The following is a 14,338-nucleotide window of genomic DNA, read 5'->3' as shown; positions in this document are numbered from 1 at the left end:
ATTTCATTCTTAGTCCTCTTGCCTTGGCATGCAATGCCTTAATCAGAGATGGGAGCATAAGATGGCCAACATATTGTGTTTCTGCAATTCTTTTACGAAGAGCCATCTTTACCATGATCATCTGCCTGATCTTATCAAATGATTGCCACAACAAAAGCCCTTTCACTGTCTTGAAGTTTGCATTGAAACACTCAGCGAGGTTATTGGTCACATAGTCTACTTTGCAGATTTCATTGAATTTGCTTCTTGACCATAGATTTCCATGATGTTCATCCATGTTCTCCTTCACCAAAGTATTGTGAGCATACAAGACTCTCAAATGGTGCTCATGCTTCCTCAAGCTGCATGTGTATGATGCTGGCCATAGATTCTCATCATAAACTTTGCCTTTGAATTTCTTTTTAAAATTCTACGCTAGGTGTCGCATACATTCCCTATGTTCCACTCCAGGGAATACAATTTCTACTGCAGTTTCTAATCCCTTGCAAGCAGCTGTGTGTATAACTAAACCTGAGGGTGTAGCTATAATGGTGCGCAACTGCTGCAGAAACCAAACCCAACTCTCCTCACTCTCTACCTCCAACACACCAAATGCAACTGGGAATAGCCAGTTGTGTCCATCAACTGCAGAAGCTGCTGCTAGCTGGCCTCTCCATCTTCCATTCAAACCAGTCGCATCGACAGCCAAATAGGGCCTACAACCATTCAGAAACCCCTGCCAGCAAGCCTTGAAACAAACAAAAGCCCTCCTGAAGCACTCCTTCTCTATTGCCTTCCCTTTTAATTTGTACTTAACTATATGCTTGTCAATCTCTACAACACTCCCTGGACTAGTCGTCTCCACTTCAGCTTTGAAGGTGTAAAGCAACTGAAAACTCTCATTCCATGGACCATTAATCCTATCAAGAGCCCTTTCCTTAGCATAGAAAATCTTCATGTATTGTACATTAACCTTGTACTTCTCAAATAGCTTCCCATGGAGTGCTATTGGACCAATCATTGGTGTTTCCCTCACCCAATCCAAGATTGCATCTGCCACCCACCTAGTCTTTGCAAGCTTAGATTTGTCCTTTCCCCCTCCCCCTCCAGGTGGGCAAGTGTGCCCGTGTAGGTTGCTTTTTATCTGAAACAAAATGAAAAATGATGTCAAATACAATTAAGAAACAGTACACATGATCTGAATATAGAATGGATAAATAATCTGATAACAATATTCAGTTGTAATACCTGAATCAATTTTCTCTTTCGCATAGTGGATGCATGCAACCTCCACCTACACCTATCATAAGGGCAATGAACAGTGAATCTTCCTGGCTCACTCCTATCAACCTCATAAGAGTTTTCAGTGAGAATGCAATATGTAGTCACTGCATTACGACAGTCCACCATCGATTCGAATACGGTTCCTGCAGTAAGTTCAGGATTCTCCCTGTTCCACTCAATTGTTGGCATGTCCTCACCATCATATTCTTGTAAAACTAAGGAGTCGATGTTCTCCTCCCTCTCTTCATCATCAGTGTCGTCAAATCTAGCACGGCTGCTAGGCTCCTCTGCATATTCATCTTCCACTGCCTGTTGACTGACTATATCTACCAGTTCAGGGAATAGAATCTCATGCTCATCATCATGTCGAGGCACTTCCTCGTTAGGCTCTGCATCTACTTCTACATCAGGTGTAGAAGGGAGAGGAGAAGTGGCAGAATTAGCGGCAGTCGACATGTTGTGGCTTTCAGAACCACTAGGTTTACTTGGTCTTGATCTACAAGGAGTGCGAGGACGCACACTATTAGCAGAGACAGATGATGTGTGAACACCCTTCGGGATACGTTATTTGCGTGCCTGAAGCACACCGATATGGATTTTACCGAATGGCTGTCAGCATTCAAACTAAATAGCAATCCCAGATGCTCATCACAAGTTAATGGGAGAAATCTCTGCTTGGTACTGTCGAAATATCTCAGTTCAACAGCATCGGCAGGGCTCCACGGATACTCACAACAGAGTGCCTCGCGGAAATCTCTAAACGAAACGCTGGTTTCTACCACTTCGGGATAGAAAAATCCAGAAATCACACACGGTTTAGTTCCATGCAGCTCGCTAGTTTCCATTCTAACCGCCAGCCGAAAAGCAAGTGCAGGATCAACCCTATTCGATTGAAATAAGATAAAGGGCGCAGTTAGGCCGAAAATTTTCAGATAAATTGCGCTGATTCACGCCAACGGTGGTTAAATACAGCCTAATTTCCGGATCTCCTAATCAATTTGAGAGGAAAATGATGCTTACCCTGGTGGAATCCATGAATTATCAGCCTCTGATTCGACCCAATTATCTCCACGGTCGATGGGCCGGACGGGGTGCCCCCCGACATCGCTTCCTAATCCTAGATGGGGAGAGAGGGTAGATGCGGCGGAGGTGGCATGACTGCGGCAGAGGCGGCAAGAGTGCGGCGGAGGCGGCTCGACGGCCGCAGAGGCGGTACAACGGCGGCGGTGCGGAAGCGACTGGATCTGATTCAGGTTACAGTGAGTGTCAGTTTTGCGGCCCCACTGGTTACCACGTAACGGTGAAAATGTGGACTCCGCCCTACGCGGCCCCACTAGTCAGAGTTAACGGTCAAGCCATTGACCCGACGACAATGTCTGTTGTGACCAGTTCTGAGGGTTTCGGGCAAGGGAGTGGGGAAAAGTGAGCAAAAGTTAAGAGCGTGGGGATGAATGAGTAGAACTAACGAACCAGGGGCATAGAAATAAAAATCCCAGAAAGTTATCCCTACAAAATCATATGGTCTGGCTATGCTCCATCTTCATCACACAAAATATTCAAATCATGCACAACCCCGATGACAAGCCAAGCAATTGTTTCATACTTTTGACGTTCTCAAACCTTTTCGACTTTCACGCAATACATGAGCGTGAGCCATGGATATAGCACTATCGGTGGAATAGAATATGATGATGGAGGTTGTGTGGAGAAGACAAAAAAGGGAGAAAGTCTCACATCGACGCGGCTAATCAACGGGCTATGGAGATGCCCATCAATTGATGTCAATGCGAGGAGTAGGGATGCCATGCAACGGATGCACTAGAGCTATAAGTGTATGAAATCTCAAACTAAAACTAAGTGGGTGTGCATCCAACTTGCTTGCTCATGAAGACCTAGGGCATTTGAGGAAGCCCATCGTTGGAATATACATGCCAAGTTCTATAATGAAAATTCCCACTAGTATATGAAAGTGATAACTCAAGGGTCTCTCTATATGAAGAACATGGTGCTACTCTGAAGCACGAGTGTGGTAAAAGGATAGTAACATTGTCCCTTCTCTCTTTTCTCTCTCTTTTTAATTTTTTCCTCTTTTTTAGGCTTCTTTGGCCTCTCTTTTTGGGGCTTCTTTGGCCACTTTTATTTTGATAACCTCACATGGGACAATGTTCTAATAATGATGATCATCACACTTTTATTTACTTACAACTCAATATTACAATTCGATACTAGAACAAAGATATGACTCTATATGAATGCCTCCGGCGGTGTACTGGGATGTGCAATGATCTAGCGTAGCAATGACGTCAAAAACGGACAAGCCATGAAAACACCATGCTAGCTATTTTACGATCATGCAAAGCACTATGATAATAAATGCTCAAGTCATGTATATGATGATGATGGAAGTTGGATGGCAATATATCTCGGAATGGCTATGGAAATGCCATGATAGGTACGTATGGTGGCTGTTTTGAGGAAGATATAAGGAGGCTTATGTGTGATAGAGCGTATCGTATCACGGGGTTTGGATGCATCGGCGAAGTTTGCACCAACTCTCGAGGTGAGAAAGGGCAATGCACGCTACCGAAGAGGCTAGCAATGATGGAAGGGTGAGAGTGCATATAATCCATGGACTCAACATTAGTCATAAAGAACTCACATACTTATTGCAAAAATCTATTAGTCATCGAAACAAAGTACTAGCCACATGCTCCTAGGGGGATAGATTGGTAGGAAAAGACCATCGCTCGTCCCCGACCGCCACTCATAAGGAAGACAATCAATAAATACCTCATGCTCCAACTTCGTTACATAACGGTTCACCATACGTGCATGCTACGGGAATCACAAACTTCAACACAAGTATTTCTACAATCCACAACTACCCACTAGCATGACTCTAATATCACCATCTTTATATCGCAAAACTATTGCAAGGAATGAAACATATCATATTCAGTGATCTACAAGTTTTATGTAGGATTTTATGACTAACCATGTGAATGACCAGTTCCTGTGAACTCTCTAATTAGATATAAGTGAAGCAAGAGAGTTTAATTCTTTCTACAAAAGATATGCCCACGCTCTAACAAATATAAGTGAAGCAAAAGAGCATTCTACAAATGGCGGTTTTCTATGTGTAGGGATACAGGCAATCCATACTTCAGATGATATAAGTGAAGCACATGAAGCATTCTATAAAGCCATACTCAAAAGATATAAGTGAAGTGCAATGAGCATTCTATAAATCAACCAAGGACTATCTCATACCAGCATGGTGCATAAAAGAAAAGTGAAAACTAAATGCAAAAGGCGCTCCAAGATTTGCACATATCACATGAACAAAGCGAAACCGAAAACATACCAATACTTGTTGAAGAAAGATGGGATGCCTTCCGGGGCATCCCCAAGCTTAGACGCTTGAGTCTCCTTGAATATTTACTTGGGGTGCCTTGGGAATCCCCAAGCTTGAGCTCTTGCCTCTCCTCCTTCTCCTCATATCGAGACCTCCTCGATCTTTGATCACTTCATCCACACAAAACTCAACAGAAAGCTCAGTAAGATTCGTTAGTATAATAAAGCAAATCACTACCCTAAGTACTGTTGCAAACCAATTCATATTTTGTTTTTTCATTGTACCTACTATAATATAACTTTTCCATGGCTTAATCCACTGATTGAAATCGATAGATTCATCAAAACAAGCAAACTATGCATCAAAAACAGAATCTGTCTTAAACAGGATAGTCTGTAATAATCTGAACATTCACCATACCTCTGGTACTCCAAACATTCTGAAATAATTAGGAAAAATAAACAATTAAAAGTTTCAGAACCGTTTGATGTTCCAGTAAAAAATGTAAAATCGCGCACTACAGCCAAAGTTTCTGTTTTGCACCGCACCAAACCAACAAGCAATGTAAACATCCTAAAGGAAAATCTTGGCACATTATTTTTATAATAAAATGGAATTGTACAAGGGGATAATTACTTTTGTTGAAAAGTTTCTTTAATCAAGATTCACAAAGTTTCCGTGAGCATGAACAAAGTTCAAGGAGCTCCCCCACTTCAACAATGCTTGTCTCTCTCACTTTCAGTTTCCTTTTTGAAAAGTTTTGGGTTCCCCTCTATATTTTTTTGTTTTTAAACTATATAAAAGCACAACAGAAATAAATGACTCTCTAAAACTTCCAGGTTGTCTCCCTGGCAACGCTTTTTTTAAAGCCATTAAGCTAGGCATCTAGTGCTCAAGTAATGGATCCACCCGGATCCCAAGGTATATCAAAGCCAATTTTAATTAGCAATGATTTGTAATTTAGTAGTGAGCACAAAGTAACATATATCATGCAACAACGAAGTCTAACTCTCTTCCTATGCATCGGCATGTCATAAAATAACAATTCATGAACATCAAGTAAAGGCCAATACATAGCATAAGCAATTTCTTTCAATTTTATCGTGTTGGAAACATAGAGAGGTGGAGATATGGTTCCTCTCTCATAATAATTGCAAGTAGGAGCAGCAAGCACATGCATATTATATCTATCAAAATCATCATGTGTAGTAGTGAAACGCAACCCATCAATATAATCCTTAATAAGGGCAAACTTCTCCGATATAGTGTAGTCGGGAGAATTCAAAAAGATAATAGGACTATCATGCGTGGGTGCAATAGAAACAATTTCATGTTTAACATAATGAACTATAGCAAGTTCATCTCCATAAGCATAATTCATATTGGCATCTTGGCCACAAGCATAGCAAGCATCATCAAAAAGGGATATTTCAAAAGAATCAACGGGATCATAACAATCATCATAGCATTCATCCTTCGGTAAGCACGAAGGGAAATTAAACAATGTATGAGTTGAAGACTTACTCTCGTTCGAAGGTGGGCACGGGTGATCAATCCGCTCTTCCTCCTTTTGTTCTTTGCTCTCCTCCTCATCTTTTTCATACAATTAGCTCACAATGTCATTAATTTCTTCTTCCATAGACTCCTGCAAAATATTAGTCTCTTCTTGGACAGCGGAGACTTTCTCAATAAACGCATCAATATTGGCATTGTATTCATAATTCTCATAGCAATATTTAAGGATAGCTAAATTTTTAGGTCTATAAACTGAATCATCAAAATCTTCAAACTCTTTAAACAAAGATTCAATTTCACATGCACCCTTAAAAGCAACAAATTCTTCTACTCGTTCCACATCATAGTAATCATATATACCTCTAGCATAAGAATCCAAGGTTTCATTATCATTAAATTTGCATGAAAAGGGAAGGTGTGGAGCCTTCATCCTAGAACAACAAGTATAATCATATCTCAAGCATAGTTGCCTAGCATACCATTTCAACATATAAATTTGATCCCATAATAGTTTCCCTTTTTGAGTCAAGCGATAATCCCTAAAGTATTCACGTTGATCCAACGTGTCTCCCATTACAAAATTGAATGGGGTTTTCTCGGGATTATCAAAGTAGTACATAATATCTTTCACATAATGAGCATCGAGGGTTTTAGGAGGTTCCTCATCTCCATGAGTAACAAGTAAACCTAATTTTTTTGGTATGTCGTGTTCCATATCCATAACTAAAGATAGAGAACAACTAAGAACATAAAATAAAAATTACTTAGTGATAAAGCAAACAAGCACATACGAGAATATTCACCCCACGCTATGACTCCCCGGCAACGGCGCCAGAAAAAGGTCTTGATAACCCACAAGTATAGGGGGTCAATTGTAGCCTCTTTCGATAAGTAAGAGTGTCGAACCCAACGAGGAGCTAAAGGTATAACAAATATTCCCTCAAGTTCTATTGACCACCGATACAACTCTACGCACACAAAGTGTTCCTCCGGTATTCGGGAGTTGCATAATCTCATAGTCATAGGAACATGTATAAGTCATGAAGAAAGCAATAGCAACATACTAAACGATCAAGTGCTAAGCTAACAGAATGGGTCAAGTCAATCACATCATTCTCTAATGATGTGATCACGTTCCTCAAATGACAACTCATGTCTATGGCTAGGAAACTTAACCACTCTTTGATTAACGAGCTAGTCAAGTAGAGGCATACTAGTGACACTCTGTTTGTCTATGTATTCGCACATGTACTATGTTTCCGGTTAATACAATTCTAGCATGAATAATAAACATTTATCATGATATAAGGAAATATAAATAACAACTTTATTATTGCCTCTAGGGCATATTTCCTTCACACCCACCACGAGATGAAGCCGCCAGGAGCAGATCATGTTGCACCGTCTCGACCCTACGCCTGATCACTGGTTAACCTAGGCGGCCTCGGTATCCATGACATCGACAAGTTCGAGTGCGCCCAAAGGCTGAGATGGCTATGACTTAGCCTGGCAGGCTCCTCAGGGTCCATGGGTGGGGTCTGAACTACCGTGTAATCAGCAGGACATAGATCTCTTTGCGGCGGCTACGTCGGTGACAATTGGCAATGGGGAGATTGGTTGCTTCTGGGAGTCCACCTAGCTCCGCGCCTCCCGGCTGCGGCATGCTGCACTGGCGAGGTATGATCACTCCAGGGGAAAGGGAAGATTAGTTAAGGATGCACTGATGAACAACAAGTGGCTCGAGGATATTAGGTACAACAACCTGACAAACGAGATGTCGGCGGATTTTCGGCGGCTGTGGGCCTTGCTTGGATCATCCGCGCCCACCTTATGGCTCGAGGTGCCAGACAAGATCCCTTGGAAGCTTCTCCAGCTCGAGCTCCTATAGCGCGGCGTCTTCATACCGGGTGCAGTTTTCTGGGAAGAACATGATCAAGTTTTCAAACTTTGTTCTGGAAGGCCTGGACGCCTCCTTGCTGGAAATTCTTCATTTGGCTTGTGCTGCAAGATAGGGTGTGATGTGCTCATCGACTGCAGGGTCGTAGTTGGGAGAATGGATATTTCTGTCCGTTGTGTATGCGCAACCTCGAGTCATCGGTACACCTTCTCTAGTATTGCCCCGTCGCGTTGGAAGCGGAGGCGCTAAACAAAATCGCTAGATTAAAAAATATTTATGTATATTTTTTAAGCGCCTATCCAAGCGCTTTGCGTTGGACATGCCCTTAGCCCTGCCTTTTTCATCATCTTAAAAAAAGCTAACCATTTCATGATCCTCTGTAATCCTCTTGGGCGATTTACCCGCTTTTTACCGGAGATCGCACCCTTGCGATTACCCTGTAAACTGTGCTCCCTACCTATCTTAATCTTAATACAAAGCCAGCGTTGCTGGCAGTTAAAAAGAAAACTCTCAAAACTAAACAAAGGAAGAAAAAATTAGCTAAGGTAACAAGACCGCGGTTCCTCTGCCTCACTGCCAGCAGGCACGATCAGAGATCAGGCCTCCCAGCCCCAGATTGAGCTTCCTCCCCTATACACGGTTAATGAACTTATCAGGTAAGCCGTCAGGCGCCACCACCGGAGATGGAGTGGGTCCCCGAGCCATCAGGGAACCGCCGCTGGTGCGTCGGCAACATCCTGCGCCGGAATGTTGAGGTCGGGGAGCACGAAGCCGCCATCGGCTTGCTGCGGCTTCGTTTGCCGCCGCTCCTCCTCTTCAGACCGGATCCTCTTCCGCTTGCTTGACGAGGACGAATGCTCCAGCCTTGTCTGTAACATTGTTCAGAAGGAAAATGTTAGAGCAAGTTTCACACAAACACAGCGTTCCAAACTTTCAGTTCGTCTAGCAAACCAACACCCGGATCGACAGCGACAGACCGTGCTCTGAAATCTAGAGGGAAATTCAGAAAAGGAGTTGTGGCCAAGTCCGGATTGCAGCGTTTTATTCATTCTGCGGCATTAATTAACTGGGCAAGGGAGAGGCACGGTGTACCAATAAGTGGTTAGTGGTTTACATTAGCAGGGGCCAGGATGTTGGCCATGCTAGACAAGAGGAGAGCCCGGACAAAGCAAATCAAAAGCAGGGACCATTTCAGTCGGTTAGGCCGGCCTAAATATATTGCCACTACACTGCAGCTTGTTCGTCCAGCTATGCGTGCTAAATATATTGCACACGCCACAAGGCCGCCACGCACAGCGCAGTGTCACCCGGGGCAGCCGTGGCTGACGACGAGGAAGGTACGTACACCATGCCTCATGGATTATAGTACTAAGTGCAGCAGCTGTGCTACCTGCAGGGCATTAATGAAGGGCACGGGGTTGTCGTGCCCGGCCGGGTAGGTGCGCACAGATCCATTTGCTGGTTGCAGGTAGGATCGGCGGCAACCTGGCCTTGTTTATGGCAAAGGATTCTGGACAGCGTACGGCCAGTGAACACGAAGCAAGACCTCTTCCATGGTTCCACCTATAACTACAATACTGTGCATCCATTTGCACACCCAAGTAGTACGTAGTATAGTAATACTGAACTGCCTACAGTACACACACTCAAGTATCGAACCTACCCTGGGGCAAAAGGGGATCAGAGCTTCCAATTCGAGATACTAAATGACATGTGTTCAGTTCAGAAAGTAACTGATAACGGACCAGGAACTCCGGCTAATGGCATCGACAGCGACACCACCTGAAGAAGACGACGACGAAAATCCACGTCTTAACCTGCCCAAAGCTTATCCGGACAGCACCGGTCGCATTCAGTTTTCTCCCAAGGACGATATGGCGACAACCGACAACAACAACGGTGGTTGAGAGGGATGCGACCATCAAATCGTGCTACGAACCACAGCACAGAGAGATTAAGGCAGGACCCACCCAGTGGTGTGGTGCCCCGCTGGGAGGCTCAGGACGGTCTATGTTTTTTTCCCATCTCCTTTTGCCATCGATTTATTCACTCGCTCACTTGTGCTTTAAGGCTGCTTTACCATGCAATGCAAGTGGAAGCGCCCAAGCCCAAGCCCAAACTATTTTCCTTTCTTTCTTTGTGCCTATGATTGCGCGCTCGGGTGCAGTATATACATCCCACCCAAGCTGGAAGCATCTATCTATCTATCTATGCTACACTACGGAGAAGTTAAGACTGGTATGATAGTGCGCGTGAGGGCAAGGCACTCACCTCTAGTCTGCCGTTCTCCTTGGACAGCGCCGTGCAAGCCCTCTGCAGCGACTCCATCTCCTGTTCCAAGCCAAAGGGGATCGATATAATAAGAACAATGCGGAAATAAATTTGCATGAAAATAGCTACATCATTTATTTATTTTTGAAAAATCCAATAGAAAATGTAAGAGGGAACAAATTGGTGGTGCTGGTTTATTACCTGGCGAAGGCCGGCGTTCTCCGCCGACAGGGACAGCACCAGCTGCTTCACCTCCGGGAGCCTCTGCAGCAAATCACAGCACAAGTTCAGGCCAGATCAAGCAACCCAAAAAGGAATATGCTGATACTTTTTTTTTTGAATTTTTTTTTTTTTTGGGAAATCTGGTGCAATCGGTCATCGCTGGGACAGGACAGGACCAACGATCCGGCGTTGATGAGGTGAGTATCTTTTTGGGCAGGCAGCTTTGTTGCCTTTCTGGTCCTTTGGATACCACGAGCGCTTCTGCCCTCGTGCTCCCTCTCTGTCTCCGTCCTCATATGCCAGCAGTGGTTGCACCACACGCTTTATTCCACCGGGCCAAGCTACTAAAAACAATAAAGAATGCCAGCCATTTGAACAGCCTCGCTTCTCCTACGACCGACTCCGTCTGCGTGGACTGTGCTGACGCGGTATAGGCCGAACAGGATGGAAACCTGACTATAGTAAAAGTCTATGACTTCATTCAAATGCTGAAAAATGCCTTCCAAAGTTGCCTTCAATGTAAGATGGAGAGCGAGTGTCCAACTTACCATCTTCTTCCGCGACCTCTGGCCGGCGATACGGGCCGGCGGCACCGGCAGGATCAACGGGCGTCGTGCTCCTCCGGTAGAGCCCACCTGCAGCAGCAGCAGAAGAAGAGTAATTAGAAGATCAGTTGTTAGCTAGGATATGCTGCTGGTGCTGGTAGGAAGAATGAAGAAAGCGAGAGTGGAACCAACCAACGACCCGCAAAGAAAGCAACAGCAGAGGACACGTTGTTTTATAACTCCCCACCAAGAATGCACCGGCGCGCATGCATGCATTGTACTCGCCCCATGCCATTAGCCAAATCACGTGAAATGCATTACGGTTTTGAGTTTTTGAATCGGTCCATCGGCAGTGCGTGAACACCAACGACCACCTGCTCATCTCTCATCCTTCCTATCTACACACTTGGAGTTTTTAATAAATTTATATATATATATATATATATATATATATATATATATGAAAAAAATGGTTTCTCTTTGACGGGGACATAGCTCGCACCCCCTGTGGTGTGGCCTGTGTGCGACAATGACATGTGGGGCCTGTGCGAAGCCATGTATGTACGGTTTGGGAAAGCGGTAGTGTACCGCGTGCGTCACCAGCCGAAAGGCGTCGTGGGTGCTGCTGGCGTGCGGGACCCCCGCTCGAGGTACACGTGGCGGGAGGCGAGTGGCCGGGACACGCCGTATCTGCCACCGTCGCCCCCGCCTCCGTGTCCGGCGGCACGGCCAACCCATAGCTATTGGCAACGCGCGACCCGGGCGCAACGTCGAGCCAATCGGCGATGCCCACGTGGATACTCAGACCTCCGAACGCCGACGCGCCGGTTTGACGCCGAGAGACTCTCAACTGCATGGCGGGTGGGGCCCGGCCCCACGGGCGGTGCCACTGCCACCGCGGCGCGAGGAGAAAAATCCAAACGCACGCAAGGATAAGGGCCGGCCGAAATGACCACACCGCCCCCCACGAACGACTGTGGTTTGGGGTGAAGGAATTGCCACGGAAGGAGCTGCATGAGTGTTGCAGGCAAGCACGCGACACGTACTAGTACCGTAGAATGGAACGGAACGGCCATGGCGATAAAAAAAATCTAAAGCCATTGACATGTATTTCTGCTGTGAATTAAGTTAGTAGGGGGGCGTGGTTTGACATTCATAGCCGATGGATCTGTGGAACAAGAAGCGGGGTATCTGGAGTTGGACCGAAGAAAACATGCGATAAAAGGGAATGGAAAAAAGATCAGACGTGAGAAAAGGTCGCGCGAACAAAAATCGGGTGAGGTGCGGTGCGGGGAGAGGAAAAGCGATGTTTCATCGCGAGGTCATCCACCGTTGCTGTTGCTCATCTCCTCGATGTGAGGGGTAGTGTCGTCAGTCGCCAAGAGATGTACCGAACGAACGGAAAGCACGCAAAGCAGGCAGGCAGCCAACCACGAGAAAGAAAGGAGACAGACAGGAGAAAGCATCAGGGGAAGAAGAAAGCAGCAACTGCAGATGGGGACGCGCGCGCTCCCCTACGTACCTTGGCCAAGGAGGAAGAAGCTGGGGCGGCGATGGCGACCGTCGCCGGCGGCGAGCAGAAGGCGCCGTCATCGCCGCCGCTGGTGGACGCGCCGGAGCCGGACCCGCCGCTGTAGTCGAGCGGAGACGCGGGGCTGCCGCGTGCCCATCTCCCCTTGTTCTTGTTGGCCGCCGAGCCGGAGCGCGATGCGCGCGTCCGCTTCCCCCGCGCCACCGCCGGCCAGGCCGTCTCCTCCTTCGTCGCGGCTTCGGACGACTGCGGCCCGCTGGTCTTCCAGGGCGGCGTCCACCCGGCGAGGTCGGCCGCGCGGAGCGAGCAGATGATGCCCGCCGCCTCGGCCACCGCCACCGCAACACAGCAGTCGCCATCCTCCGCCATGGCGTCCGGTGAGTGGCAGGCAGAGGAAGGGGAACGACCGGAGGCGTGGACGAGAGAGATTGAGAAGGTAGGCAGGGCGATGGGTGGGAAGGTGGACTGGAAATGAGGGGGGCGTGCGTGGAGTGGAACGGAGGCCAACCAACGCCACGGCGTGGCGTCCCTTTTAAATGGACGGAATAATAATTAGAAGCGCGGAATGGCCGTCAGCCCCACCCCACTCCACTCCTCTCTCCTCTCCTGCAGCTACGGGACGCGCCGCGCCGCGCGGGCCGCCACGTCCTCCTCGCGTGATCTCTGGTGTCTAGACCACCGACGCCGCTTACCGGTGGGGTTCTGGGGGGGTGGCCCGAGTGTCAGTTGTGGGGTGTGCTCGCTTTGACGCCGACCCGGTGGGACCACGACGTGGATGGGCGCCGACCGGGCGCTGTGCAGGCGAGCGGATGACCGGAGAGCCCTGGGACCGTGATGGCAGTCGGTGAGGAGACTCGAGGCCTAGTACGCAAAACAGCAGCCAGCACAGGGTGTGCGAGTAGGATCCGCGGTGGAAAATAATCTTATGCGACCCGGGTCGTATACCCCGATCGTGAGACCCTCTTCAGGAGAAGGCACTTGCAAAAACGAATCTCAATGCAACCTGCCAATTAATTCTCTATTTTTTTTCCAATAAAAAGTCGCTAAACATGTTCCTATACCAAATCCCGACCCCCGTTCAAAAAAGTCCTGGATCCCCGTTCCTTCTCCGGCATCCACTCCTGCTAGTCATCGCCTACGAAAGCTGGCTCCGTCGCGGAAGCACAAGAGCCCCAAAGCTGTTACTCCCAGCCGTCCACAACCCGGTTCCTCGCGCCCCGGCAGCCAATGGCGCTCCGTCCATGACCACCTCCTCAGCTCGGCTCCGCCGGATGTGTCCTAGCTACACGATATTGACCTGCTGGCTGCATCTCAGCAAAGTACGGCGTGGCGCGCTGGGCTACCGACGGGATTGAGCGCGCCGAGCTGGGGTGTTGTGCTTGGTGTAGAGGAGCTCACCGGCGAGGATGTGGCGAGCAGCGGGGCGTTTCACGCCAGCGGGGGCGTTCGAGATATTGAATCATGATTTGCAAAGGGGAAAGCAGGGGAACAAGACAGCTACTGCCTTGAGATTCGTATTGCCACGCGTCGCACGGGAGAGAGGGTCTCATGACCAGCTTCGTACGACCCGGGTAGTGGCGGCCTTCCTTCCGTGTGGCGTCTGGTGCGCAGAGCGATTTTTTTTTACAAAAATGAGTGAGATCTATTAATAAATAAATTCACCAAAAGTATAAAACATCTCAAATATAATAAAAAGTACATTGAGATTCCAAGACTGTCAAAAGACCTCTACAGCCGCT

General features: G+C 47.2%; 1 protein-coding gene across 1 annotated transcript; it reads right to left on the bottom strand.

Annotated features, from left to right (window-relative positions):
• Positions 1-8,387: 8,387 nt before the first annotated feature.
• On the bottom strand, positions 8,388-13,184 carry LOC109782791 (uncharacterized). Its single transcript, XM_020341404.4, has 5 exons — positions 12,591-13,184; positions 11,072-11,158; positions 10,503-10,565; positions 10,302-10,361; positions 8,388-8,899 (listed from the first exon to the last, which is right to left on the bottom strand). Exons 1-5 carry the CDS (start codon positions 12,966-12,968, stop codon positions 8,735-8,737), a joined length of 753 nt encoding a protein of 250 aa, XP_020196993.1. The 5' UTR covers positions 12,969-13,184; the 3' UTR covers positions 8,388-8,734.
• Positions 13,185-14,338: the final 1,154 nt, after the last annotated feature.

The sequence above is a fragment of the Aegilops tauschii genome, chromosome 7 (genome assembly GCF_002575655.3).
Source record: "Aegilops tauschii subsp. strangulata cultivar AL8/78 chromosome 7, Aet v6.0, whole genome shotgun sequence".
Lineage (NCBI taxonomy): Eukaryota > Viridiplantae > Streptophyta > Magnoliopsida > Poales > Poaceae > Aegilops > Aegilops tauschii.
Note: the sequence above shows the minus strand (reverse complement) of the source record. Positions and strands in the feature narration are given on the sequence as shown.

Bases quoted from the DNA above. Each gene is read 5' to 3' on its own strand.
- LOC109782791 (XM_020341404.4), bottom strand. From the start codon at position 12,968: ATGGCGGAGGATGGCGACTGCTGTGTTGCGGTGGCGGTGGCCGAGGCG. The intron at 10,566-11,071 runs GTAAGTTGGACA...GATTTGCTGCAG, and splicing joins AGAGGTCGCGGAAGAAGATG to AGGCTCCCGGAGGTGAAGCA. The intron at 10,362-10,502 runs GTAATAAACCAG...GGCTTGGAACAG, and splicing joins AGAACGCCGGCCTTCGCCAG to GAGATGGAGTCGCTGCAGAG.